The following is a 13,705-nucleotide window of genomic DNA, read 5'->3' on the forward strand; positions in this document are numbered from 1 at the left end:
TAGCTTTGCATCACAGAAATAAATTACATTTTAAAGTATATTAATATAGAAAATAATTTAAATTGCAATAATATTTTATAATATTTTTCCTGTATTTTGATCAAATAAATGGAAAAATCGTACTGATCCCAAACTTTTGAATGGCTGTGTGTGTGTGTATATATATATATATATATATATATATATATATATATATATATATATATATATATATATATAATAAACTATGATGATCTACAATAGTCAAGAAAACCCATTAACGACTCAACAACATATCTGAAACAATCTGAGCATCTTTTAATGGTTTTGCTATGTGATTTCACAAATAATGTTTATGGAGAGCAGAACACAGTAGAACACACAAGATGTATTTCTTACATAGGTTAATATCACAAATTTAATTTCAGAACCTCCAGTGACTTGACAGTACAGAAAAAAGACTAAATAAAACAGCAACATTTTTTATGTACTGTATATACAGTAATAATAGTATTCTTAGTGTATAACAAACACATTTTTGTGATTTGAACACATTTTTTAGTCAAATGGTGTTGGAAAGTTTTCATCTCTACATGAGAATATAATCATCACTCCAGGAGATTTCGGCATACGCATTTTCTTTGTAAAATATCTTGCTCTCAGATTAAATAGACTGAAATATTATTTCAAACTCTTGCCCTGAGGCTTCACATTAAATTAGATACTGATAAAAATACGCATTTTGTAGATTTGCCATTGCCTGAGTTAGAAATCTATTAAAATAAACATGCTTTTCCATGCAGATTTATTAGGCTTGAAACTCAGAATGTGTGACTGTTCAAAAACCAAGATATGAAAAAATCTTACGCTACTCACAAATCAGTTAGATGGGATGATTTATGTATGGCTTAGACAAACCTGACAAAACTATGTGTCAGTACAATATATATATATTATCCGTAGGTTACATATAAATGTGTTTCTATATTATATATAACAACCGAATATTTATTGTATATTTACATGGATGCATAATGCAACTTTACACATAAATATATATTTAATAAATGATCCTTTCCAAAAAATACACCTCACTCTGCTTTCAGAGATTTATGCATAAAATAAGGCAACATGTGGAGGTTGACTCTTGCACTGGCAAGGGCTAAAATCTTCCTTGTCTCCATGTAACTGGTTTAATGGTCAGTGATTTATACATGCACAAGATAATAATTGTTTGGCTGGATTAAATGCATATATGCCGATCTCTCTAATTTGAAAAATATTTTTAGAATTTCTTTTTTTATATCAAACATAAAAATTTACAGTGCTGAATTAATGGCTACCTATGATCTAAAGATATACAGTCTTGGAAAAATAGATTCTCACAAGGTTAACATTCAAAGAAACACACAAATTCTTACAATGAACAGTTCGCTGTAACATATTTGGAAAAATATTTGACTGCTGGCACTGTATGATTTTTCGGTCGTGCTTACAATATGTTTAAAATCAGTGCCTATAACTTCTATAATACATACATTCGGCAGGAGTGTTTATGCAAGCTTTCCTCCACCTGAGAGTTGTAAATATCAAAGGCAAAGTCTTCACAATTACAAGAGTCTACAATCAGTTCAAATCCCTTTTAAACAATTTACTTTTTCATTAGTGTACCATTAATAAGCAAAGACATTTAAATCTTATGGCTGAGATTATACTATGTTTGCAGTAGGATTACAGTAGGACTAAACCAACTCTGACTGCAAACAGTGCTCTTGTGTTTATATAATATGCTGTGTGAGTTTTAAATAACTGCTATTATATTTAAAATTAATGGAATGTGTAGTGAAATGCTTTAAGTTGTGAACTGGGTGAATGCTCATGATAATGATAATACTCAAGATCAGTTTATAAAAAATAGTCCACGTACATTATAGCATCAGACCCCATCATGTAGTTTAGGAGTGGACGGTGGCATAAAGTAGTGGCTTTGAACACGTAACAGTGCCATGATGAACATACATACAATAACAATGCATAGTCGTTTGCTGAGGGCAACTATGCTAAGTGCTAAGTTTTCAAATCTCATTAATATCTAAATAAGACAAATTGTTAAAAGTTAACATGAAATGGCGTTTACAAATCATTTTACTTCCACAATAGACACTACCAGTCAAAAGTTTTTGAACAGTAAGATTTTTCATGTTTTTAAAGAAGTCTCTTCTGCTCACCAAGCCTGCATTTATTTGATCCAAAATACAGGAAAAATGTAAAATTTTGCAATATTTTTACTTTTAAAATACCTGTTTTCTATTTGAATAGATTTTTTTAGCATCATTACTCTAGTCACATGATCCTTCAGAAATCATTCTAATATTCTGATTTGCTGCTCAAAAACTTTTAATTATTATTATTCTGTTGAAAACAGCTGAGTAGAATTTTTTTTTTTTTTTTTTTTTTGTTTTTTTTTGATGAATAGAAAAAACAGAAGAACAGCATTTATCTGAGATAGAAATCTTTTGTAACATTATAAATGTCTATCATTACTTTTGATTAATTTAAAGCATCCAACCTTTTGAATGGCATTGTGTATAACGTTACAAAAGCTTTTTATTTCAGATAAATGTTGATCTTTGGATCCTTCTATTCATCGGAAATTCCTAAAAAATGTACTCAACTGTTTTAAATATTGATAATAATAATAAATGTTTCTTGGACAGCAAATCAGAATATTAGAATGAATTCTGAAGGATCATGTGACCTTGAAGACGGGAGTAATGATGCTGAAAATGTAGATTTGATCACAGGAATTAATTACATTTTAAAATATATTCAAATAAAAAGCAGTTATTTTAAACAGTAAAAATATTTCACAATATTACTGCTTTTGTTGTATTTTGGATCAAATAAATGCAGGCTTGGTGAGCAGAAGAGACTTCTTTAAAAACATTAAAAATCTTACTGTTCAAAAACTTTTGACTGGTAGTGTATTTTTGAGTAAAACAGCATAAAATACAGAAGAATTCCATTGGCTATTGCTGGATTGTGAAAAGTAGGCTTTAACTGACATGTCCCATGAAATCCCAATGCCTGAATGGCTATTCGGCTATGGATTAATATAGTATCAAAACTAAGCAGAATTTAAGTGAATTTTGCAGAAATGTGCAATAAAGTGAATGGGATCCATTTTAGTAATTTTTTTTTTTTTGGGGTGTTTATAAGTGTCACCTCATCAAAATACACAATCTGTCAAAGAAACAAAATCAATGATTTCTCACACTCTTTAAAAAAAAGGTTAAAAAAAGAGGGTTTTTCACATAAACGCCAAGGAAGAACCATTTTTTAGGTTCCCCCCAAAAAATTTCAGTTCATAGTTCTAAAAAGAACTTTTTTTCTTGTTGTGAAGAACATTTTTCACTATAAAGAACCTTTTGTGCAATTGAAAGATTCCATGGATGTTAAAGATTCTTCATGAAACCTTCAAAGCCAATAAAAAACCTGTTTTTACATAAAAGTAAGCAATGTAAAAGTTTACAGCACACACACCCTGTTTAGACCTCAGCTCTGAAACAAGACCCTCTTGCTAATATATTCTAAAAGTAAATATTCTTATAAATATATAAATTCTCCTCATTAAACCGGTGTGTGAGGGAGAAAAGCGCTTCTTTTAGGACTTGGCAAGAGCTGTTGACAGTTTAGTGGTTTTGTGGTCAGCTTATAGTTTTTGCTGCATTTGAGGCAGATTGCACTCATGCATTGGACCACTACGTGCTAGTAGGTTGGCATTAAGACTGTTGAATCTACATAACCATTTCCCATCACTCTCATGCCTTCCAGTGGCATCCCACTGTTCGATTGGTGGACGGCAGGTTTGCAGGGATGAGGTGGTTGTTGGGTTGTGCATTGATCAGCCTGGCTGTCCAAGTCCTGTCTGTAATTGTCCACGCACTGATGGGACGTTTCCCTCTGCAGAAGCAGAATATTGTTTGACGTCACGTTTTTGACTTTGCTGTAGTCCTCCCCGGCGTAATCAGACCCTTCGGGTTCGCGGTTTGGGTCTGAAAGCGGCCTAAGCAGTAGCATATTCTGCAGGTCGACCGTTTGCACTTCTACGTATTCCAAAGAATGTGACTGAGACACGCCGGGAACAGGAGTGTGGACGCTGTCCAGGTTAAACTGGTTGTAGCTTTGAGAATGTCGGCAGGCTGGTTTACTGAAGCGGCCCTCCTGTTGTGGTGATAGCTGGTGGTAGTTGCTTGGTGTTGCAAGTGGCGACAAATGGCTGAGGATCTCTGGGACGCTGTGGTAGGCCGGTTTCACCACTCCGTTCTGGTAATGGTGGTGAGGTTGCGGTTGAGGAGACGAAAATACGACAGGCCAGGTCTTTACACGTCCATCGGTGGAGTCTGGAGAACCAGGTTCGGGACCCTGGCTTTCACTGCTTTCAGTAGAAGCCCAGCTGGTTTCTCCATGCTGGCTGTATTGATGTTGATCACTTGTGCTTCCTTCCCGTCCCTCCATGCACTTCTCTAAAAGCAGAGTGCGACTATCGCAGCTTCCCCGGCCTGAATCGCTGTCCGACGGGCTTTTGGACTTCATGCAGTCCTCTGATAGATCTTTACCATCCAAGACCAATTCTTGCTCCTCATTGTCATACACCTCAAGGTACTCTACCATTAAGTCGACGTAATCTGTGGTTGGAGGGAAACCTTGGATCACCAAAGAATTGAAAACTTCCTCTGACTTTCCGCTCTGCAAAAAAGCAAGTGAGATGATTGCCTCAAACATGCAATTAAAAATGTGGCATGAAGGAAAATATTAAAATCTTAATATCCTGAGGACATGCCTCACAAATAATGAATTCTGACTTTATTTCTTGCAGTTTCAAGTTTATATCTTTTATCTTTTATCAATTCTGAGAAAAAAAGTCAGAATTGCGAGATATAAAGCTTGCATTTTATCTCGCAGTTTTTTTTATTTTTTTAATCAGTTTTTATCATTTTGCAATTCTGAGAACATATCAGTCTTTTTCCCCCTTCAAAAACTCACAATTGAGAGTTTGTATCTCACAATTCATAGAGAAAAGTCAGAATTCTGAGATACAAACTTGCATTTGCAGGAAAAAAAAAATTTTATCCCACAAATCTGGCTTCATTTCTCACAATTTGTGAGTTTATATCAAGCAATTCTGAGAAAAAAAGTAGAATTGTGAGTTTATATCTTGTAATTTTGACTTAATTTCTCAGATTAACAAGTTTTTATCTCAAAATTGTGACTTTTTCCATCGCACAATTCAGAGAAAAAAGTCAGAATTGCAAGACATTAACTTGCATTTGTAAGAAAAAAAGTTTTTAATCGCAATTCTGGCTTTATTTCTCGCAATTTCCAAATTTACATCACGCAGTACTGACAAAAAAGTCAGAATTGTGAGTTTATAATTTTGTAATTTTGAATTTATATCTCCCAATTTTTACTTAATAACTTGCAATTGTAAAAAAAAGTCAGAATTGTGAGAGGAAAAGTTGCAACAACCTTTTTTTATTTTTTATTCAGTGGCTTCCATACTTTTCTGAGATGCACAACTGATATTTCTATTACCTTGAGCAGCTGTTTGTCAAATCCTTTGATTTTTGGTCCAGGAACAGGAGGCAGCAAACAAAGCTTCACACTGAATACAAATATAAAAACCAGAATAAGAATCAAAAAGTTGATATTGAACTCTTTTTCAATGGTTAAATAAATGCTTTATATAGATAAAATGCACTGAATTTGAATTTAGACCAATTTTTATATTTATTTAAGGTGAGTTTTGTCTTAACTGTGCACTGACCTAAAAATTAAGATCAATATCTATCATTAAATGTTTTCCTGCTTAATTATAATGTAAGCACTATGGATACAGAATAGGGACTTATCTAGAATGCGGAACAAAAGGTTCCACGTGTCCCGACAGGATTAAGAGATTAATTTTGGATCCCGTTCGTCCTTGTACTGTTAAAAACGCCTCACATTATCTGACAATGTAATTAGTCTATCTTTGTCTATTTAAATCTGCGCTGAGAAAAACTGCCCTAAAAACTACATTTGAGAGTGAAGTGAGGAAGTGCAAGATCTGGATCAATCCTCTAATGGCAATTTAATCCTACATAATGAGTATGAGTATTTGTCAGCAAGAACAATGAGGCAAATTATGTATATAACTGGTCTGAGCAAATGGGATTTCAATCACATAAAAGGCATGAATTGTAGATTTGACAATGGTGGTAAAAAATAATATAGAATAAAACAAGCAAAATAATCTTAAAATATATAAGAAAACAAAATGCAAATGTAAAAAATGAATAAATATGAAACACAGAAATGCTTCAGGCTCAAACGCACCTGTTTCGTTTCACATTTAGTGTCCAGGTGAGGATGAGGACGATGAAGACAGAGAATATTGTGATCATGATCCACAACGAACGCTCTCTGGGTATATCTATACAAACAAAATCAGGAAATTGTGATGAATAGAGTAAATCTCTACTGCAATTTGTTTTTCCATTTATGACAAATCAAACTGTGTTGTCACCAACAGTCCTTGGATAGAATAACAAGATAAACAGTGGGTAAAATTGGGTCATTGCATTTAAAAACTATGAAAAAAAAAAAAAAAAACAGGAACAGTGTGGTTTTTGAGAACACTGTGAGCTGGAAACAGGATGATCTCTGACTCATTTTGCTCTATTTCATGCTCGACGCCGTCAGGTGCGACTCCCACCGGGCCTGACTTTCCATGGAAGCTCCGGGGCAACTGAGGCCCAGCCGGAGCTGTGGCTCAAAAACGCGTCCTGCTGAGGTTGTGCTAGCCAGGTGAAGATGAGTTCACAACTCCCTGGAGAAACTGAAGGCCTGTTGGTATTCCCTCTAGTATTGTCTGCGCTGCTAGATACATATGCGTAGAGCAGATTTGTTCTCAGGCTCAGCAGGAGACCATGGAGACACAGACTGTGGTCCTAAAATGGCTTTCTGGCTATGCTGGATGATAATCTAATAGGCTTTACGCATGCCTTAACCTACTGGACTAGAAATGTTTCAAAAGTCTGAAAATAATTATAACCAAAAACTGTTATGCTGATAATATAATTTAATAACAATTAAATTGTTAATTTATTATAATAAATTATTTTTACTTACTAAAATTTTTTAATGTTTTTTAAAGTCTCTTCTGCTCACCAAGCCTGCATTTATTTGACCCAAAGTACAGCAAAAACAGTAAAATTTTAAAATATTTTTACTATTTAAAATAACTGACTCCAAGCTTTTGAATGGTAGCGTATAATGTTACCAAAGCTTTTAATTTGAGATAAATGCTGATTTGATGAAGTATCCTGTAAAAAATGTTCTTTTGTTTTAAATATTGATAATAACAATGTTTCAAAAACATTAAAAATTTTACTGTCCAAAAGCTTTTGCCTTGTAGTGTATGTTAAATACAACACATGTATATAAATATAAATACATTTATATAACTATAAATACAAATATTATATATTAGAATTTTTTTTTTAATCTACAGCATTTTTACATTTTATTAAAAATATTATGAAAAAATTACAGAAACAAATTCTCCCCAAAATATTTATAATAAGCAAGTTTACTTAAATAACGAAGAAAAAAGAAGACTCACAATTAGGCATTTTGACGTAGGTGGTTTGGGTCCACTCGCTCCAGAAACCATGATCGGGTCTACAGCGCACTTGCACCATATATGTTTTATCGGAATGAAGACTGAACACAATGTAGTACTTCTGCATACCAGCATCATATTCCTACAGAAAAAAATTAATGAAAAGATTAAAAAAAAACAAAAAACTTAAGCTACCACTACAACACTTTTTTATTAAACTCATTAATCAATATGAATATATAAAAAAAAATTATATATTTATGTAATTTATATAACTCTTTTATATGAGATTCCTAACTATTTCTAACTATATTTTACAGATATAATAAAAAAATATATAAAAATTTTAAATAAATAATAAAAATACATTATAAATATATATATATATTAATAATTGTAATTGTATTAATATTTTGAATATAATTATTTAAAATACATAAGATATTAAATTTAAAAAATGCAAATCTTAAACACTTGCATATTGCACAGTTTCCTAATATGTCTGCTTATACATCAGGTTGTTTAAATTCAGATCAAAATAGATGCCAGCATCATACTCCTACACAGATATAAAGAAAGCATAAGCGACTGTACCACTGCAATTAACTAAATCAATATTTATATAATAAAATGTATTAAAAATCATATAATATTAAATAAAAATACATATATCACATACTATACAGGTATTTGCTGCTTTACAAAATGTCAGCTTATACTTAAAGTTGTGGGAATGCAAATCAAAGTAGATTTTAGTTAAATATTTATCCAGTTAGCACTTAAATTCATGACAATTACATCATCAGCAATAATCATCAGTTACATACGTTGTCTCCGTTCATAAAGCCGATACTACCGTGCTCAGGTTACTTTGTCACTAGGCAATCATTATTGGTCATGCCAATAATGTGTTACTGAAGCACAGCCTTTGGAAAAAATCTGGTTTGATCTAGTCACTGTTGTTCTGTATATCTAGCCTCCCTCAGGTTTCTGCGGACTAATGAAGACATAAACCCAGACTGGGACAGTCAATGATTAAACTGCTTTGTGCAACAGCTGATTTAATAATGTTGGCTCACTTGCCCTTAGCATTCCATTCATTTAAGATCTCGGATAAAGTCACAAACAAACAACAGACACTGTTAACTATTTTCTAACTTGTTGGCTCACATTCAACAAGTTGGTTGGCAATACCAGTCCGTAACACCAAGAAAAACAAGCATGTAATGTTTGCTGTGAAGATGGCCTGCCCATCTCAATTTTATCTATACTTAATTCTAGTTAAACTTTTACAAATGTAACTGATAATTAAACATTTTCTAAAGACAAAAAGATGATTCGTTGTTCAAACCCACCTCCCATTCTGTATCTTCTTCTTGTTTAACTCGTAGCTGGTACAGTAGCGTGATCCATCCTGAGCGGGTGTCTGCGGTTCGGGGTTTCTCCCAGGACACTCTCACGTACGGACCCTGGTCGCCATTAACCACAACCGCTGTCACGTTCTCTGGAGTGTTTGGTTGAACTGTGGGTAAAAACGAAAGGACAGATCAGGACAGGATGTCCATAAGAAAAAAAATATACAACAGTTAAACTTACTGTTTATGCTTTAACACAACTGTTCTGATTTGTACTAATATTTTTTATCAGTACATTTGATTTTGACTGTGTAAAGGCTGAAATGTTACACGTATGCTACCGTTTAAAGGTTTGGAGGCGGCAACATTTTTTTTGAAAGATGTGTAGGCTGCATTTATTAGATAGAAATACATTAAAACGCTAATATAGAGGGTTTACGTCACAGTTTGGTCAGTTACCCAGATGCATGGCCATATAGATACTCGGATAAACAACAGGATGGATTGCACGGTTAATGTACTACAAAGAGAAACATTGTTCTGCTAATTTATGCTGTCTAAACCATTGGAAAAAACATGTGGAAACTGCTAAATCATATAGAGAAGGGCTTACTAAGCAGGAAAGGGCGTATTATTTTGACAGACTAAAGTTAATAGGTGGTAAAAATACATATGAGCAGTATTAATTAAGACATTAGCCCAACATTTCACCTACCTGACCGGAAATGATAAGAACAAACACGAATGTTGTCAAGATTCTTGCCCTGAAAATCCTGGTTCAGTTTAAACAACCACAAACGCCTTTTGTCACTTAGACAGTTTTTTGCACTATTCTCCTTGATTTGTTATTACTTTTGGCGGCCTATAGTACTCCAAATGCTTTTTCCCGGTCCGACCGATTAGTACAGCCCAAAACATGACAATAACTGACCTTTTTCAGCAGCAATAATCAGCAAAATATGCGAGTTTCGTTCGGTACAGTGGCATTGTTTATATTCAGTGCCGCCAGTATGGCCAAAGTGCTGGGAGATATACCGGTTCAAACTATAAACCGGTTTGAATTACACACACTGTATGATTTATTTATTTTTTAAAAAACGGCATACGACAGCATCTTAAATTGAGAGGAGATCACTGTTAACTGCATCAAAGTCCCTTTAAGGCAAGCCATTTTATTTGGCGGCCATCTTTGAAACGCCTCTCGGGCATGCAAGTGCAGCTCCTATCTCTTTGAATAAGGAAACATAAAACTCTCCAAAACGGTTCACCAAACTTACGATTAATATATATATATATATATATATATATATATGAAATCTGACAACAACTGTCTCATAATTGTTGTTTCCTATGCTCCAATATTGTCAAAAAGGCTTATTTTTCAGGCTAGAGCAGCTGATGCGCATGCACAGTCATGGGCGCGGGTTTGCGAATCGGAGCTTCTAATGGCAGCTGCAGTGACGCGATGACTTTACTAATCAACGATTGGCTCTTTCATTTAGAAGGCGGGGCTTATTCATCAAATTGGGCATCACAGTTTCTACTATTCATAAGTATTAGGAGTGCACAGTCTTCCTATATATTAAGTCTTTGACTGCATACTTCTAATGGTTAGAAAACTATTAATAACACAACCAATTCGTTACCTTGGCAAATAAACCAACTGTAAACGGCTGTTAACAGAAGTCACAACGCTGAAGACAAACGCAAAGAGGAGAAAATGTAGCAGGCAGAAGAAAATCACTGTTCACGATGTGCAAAACATTGGAAGAAAATCCTAAATATTGAATTAGGATTATATGAATGTATCTCTGAGAGAAACTGACTGTCTTCGGAAAATTTTAGATAGTATTTTCTTTTCATCTTATCTCCATATAATGCATATTAATGTAGTATTTAAAAGTTTTGTTTGCTGTAGTAACAAAGGAAACACTATATTACGCTGTTCCTTAAGCGCCACCTGGTGGCAGAGAGTGAATTTGTGTTCACATTCAGCCTGTTTGTTGGTTTTGTTTCGTGCAGATGATTTATGTAGCATAATTTTACAAAGATAAGGTCAGACCATTCTATTCTTGCATTCATCTTTTTTCAGTTATACAACCTAATTTACATCAAAAACTGCTTATACTACATGTAGCATATTTGTTTGGATTATGAAAATGCAGCGGTTCTGCAACCATTTCATCCAGTCTGATTCATATAAAGGCACAGTCAGAGAAAAACTGTGATAAAGCTGCCAGAATCCTTAAAGTAATACAGATTTTTGGTCAAATCACCCAGCACTACACTGTAAAAAACAATTTGTTGAGTCAACTTAAAATAATTTGTAACCTGGCTGCCTTAAAATTTTAAGTTCAATCAACTCAAAAAGTTTATTCAACTTGAAATGTTAAATTATACTAAGTGACAATTTAGATATTTGAGTTGAATCAACCTAAAATTTTAAGGCAGCTGGGTTACTTACCCATCTGTTAAGTTTAGCAAACACAAATATCTAAGTTGTTACTTAGTTCAACTTAACATTTCAAGTTGAATAAACTTATTTTAGTTGACTGAACTTAAAATTTTAAGGCAGCAGGGTAACAAATTATTTAAGCTGACTCAACAAATTGTGTTTTTTATTTTTTACAGTGTACCCTTATGAAAATTAATCATGGTTTTACTACAAATAAACCTAAAAAACGATGGTTACTATAGTTAAACCATGGTAGCCACAAACTAATCAGTGTTTCGGTACACTAACCATGCTATTTGAGGTAAAACTAAGGTTATACAAATGGTAGTCAACACGCCAAAAAAAACATGGTTACTACACTTTTACTACAATTAAACTGTGGTTAATTTTAAGGGTTAATATTACATTCTATTAAACCTGTATATTGTTCTTTCTTCCATTGAACACATAATATTTTGATGAACTTTGATGCTTTTCCATAGAGTATTATAAAAACATACAGAAAATAGGGCCTTTCAAACTCCAAAAAAAGGACATAAAAGCACCATAAAAATACTTTATATGACTCTTGCACTTTAAAGCAAGTCTTTTAAAGCCATACAATAGAAGCAGACTGAAATGCAAGTCACCGCTCTCCACTGTACCTCTCAAATCTCATTTGCTCATTTGCAAACCAGTTTTGAGCTTGACAACCCCTATTGTAACTTAATGCTTTGATTATTTAAAAAAAAATGTTGTTGTGAGACTTTATTTTTAAACATCTCATTTAAAAAAAAAAGTCATGCAGGTTTGGAACATGAGGGTGAGTAAATGACTTGAGTTTCTTTTTTGGGTGAGCTATTGAGTTAACACTCTGCAAATTCAGCACTAACACACAAAACTAGCTTCTTCCAGTTTGAGGGTGAAAAACTAGTTGACACCTAATAAGGTGACCTAAGTGACCTTTGTATGCAAACTTGCTGAAGAAGGAAGAAAAAAAAAAAAACAGAAACTGTGCTTTGTATTGTGAATAAGTCTTTTGCCCCTTCAGCATAAATAAAAACATTAGTTAAAGTTTAGTCTCAGTTATAGTTGTGCATATGAGTTAATGATAAGACTGAATTGGACTGGGCGCACAAATCAGATCAAAGGAACGCGACATGGCAAACTGTGCGGGATAAAAATAAAATTGGTACTAAAAGTAAATGAGAGTCTTAATTTTTAAATTTTAGATTAGTTAAAAAATAGCCTTTTGACAATGCAGTGACTGTCAAAAATAGTGTGCAATATTTTTACAGCCCAAAGGACCAAATAACGTTTCGCAACAGTGATTCTCGACAGGCAGCAATAACATTCTTCTTACTGATGACTCTACTGCAATAAAATCTGTAAAGGTAATCTGTACCGTCTATTATGTACTAATTCAAAAGACTATGAACAAATGACACATTATGCAAGAAAGAATATAAGGTGAAAGGGGCGGAAAAAGACAAATATACAAAGAGAGGTAGATAAAGAGAATACAAATGAATTAGTGGACATATGTAAGCATACCTATATACACTACATCCACCTCCACAGGGTCTGAAGTGTTCTTTCCCAGGGCGTTGGTGGCCACCACAGTGATGTTGTAGTTGACCCAAAGCGATGTGTCATTTTTGTTGAAGAAACACGAGTTCTCGCCCGCCGTTCTGTAATCTGGACACTCGTAGACCGTCTCTGAGCTGAATATGAAAGATATTGACAAGACGGATTTATACTTACAAACTGAAATTATACAAATTACACTCTGATTAGTGTCCGAACACTGTGGCAATGCACAACTAAAGTCAAAAGCTTGCACCTCTAATCTGAAAAACAATTTTGATGATAAACCTGCATCCATAATGCTCAGTACTCAGGTTGATACCATAAAAATATGACCTAAACTTGTACTCGGTGAACTTTACATTTATTACTTTACATTTATTATGTTTGGGCTAAAAAAGAAACTGACTTTCTGAAAGTAAACAGGAGTTTTGTGGCATTTAGTCAATGTCTATTAGCTTTGATGTTAGTGTACACTACCATTCAAAAGGTTTTTGAAACATTTAATACTTCTCTTCAAGGATGAAATTCATTGATCAAAAGTGACAAAAAATATTGAAATGAACACTTTTTTGATGAACAATTCATTAAAGAATCCTGAAATATTATCATGATTTCTGTAAAAATATTAACCAGCACAACTCTGTTTAACATTTAAAATATGAAATGTTTTTGTGCACCAAA

The 13,705-nt window shown here is 33.5% G+C and overlaps 1 protein-coding gene across 1 annotated transcript in view; it reads right to left on the bottom strand.

Moving 5' to 3' along the window:
* Nucleotides 1–277: 277 nt before the first annotated feature.
* Nucleotides 278–13,705, bottom strand: part of prlra (prolactin receptor a) — a 31,989-nt gene continuing 18,561 nt past the window's right edge. Inside the window, exons 4-9 of the mRNA XM_051093181.1 lie at nucleotides 12,989–13,158; nucleotides 9,001–9,167; nucleotides 7,646–7,787; nucleotides 6,358–6,454; nucleotides 5,575–5,644; nucleotides 278–4,728 (exon numbers count right to left, since the gene is read on the bottom strand). Coding sequence (XP_050949138.1) covers nucleotides 3,748–4,728; nucleotides 5,575–5,644; nucleotides 6,358–6,454; nucleotides 7,646–7,787; nucleotides 9,001–9,167; nucleotides 12,989–13,158 — 1,627 coding nt within the window. The 3' untranslated portion in view covers nucleotides 278–3,747. The remainder of the gene's footprint in view (nucleotides 4,729–5,574; nucleotides 5,645–6,357; nucleotides 6,455–7,645; nucleotides 7,788–9,000; nucleotides 9,168–12,988; nucleotides 13,159–13,705) is intronic.

The sequence above is a fragment of the Labeo rohita genome, chromosome 21, assembly GCF_022985175.1.
Source record: "Labeo rohita strain BAU-BD-2019 chromosome 21, IGBB_LRoh.1.0, whole genome shotgun sequence".
Classification (NCBI taxonomy): Eukaryota; Metazoa; Chordata; class Actinopteri; order Cypriniformes; family Cyprinidae; genus Labeo; species Labeo rohita.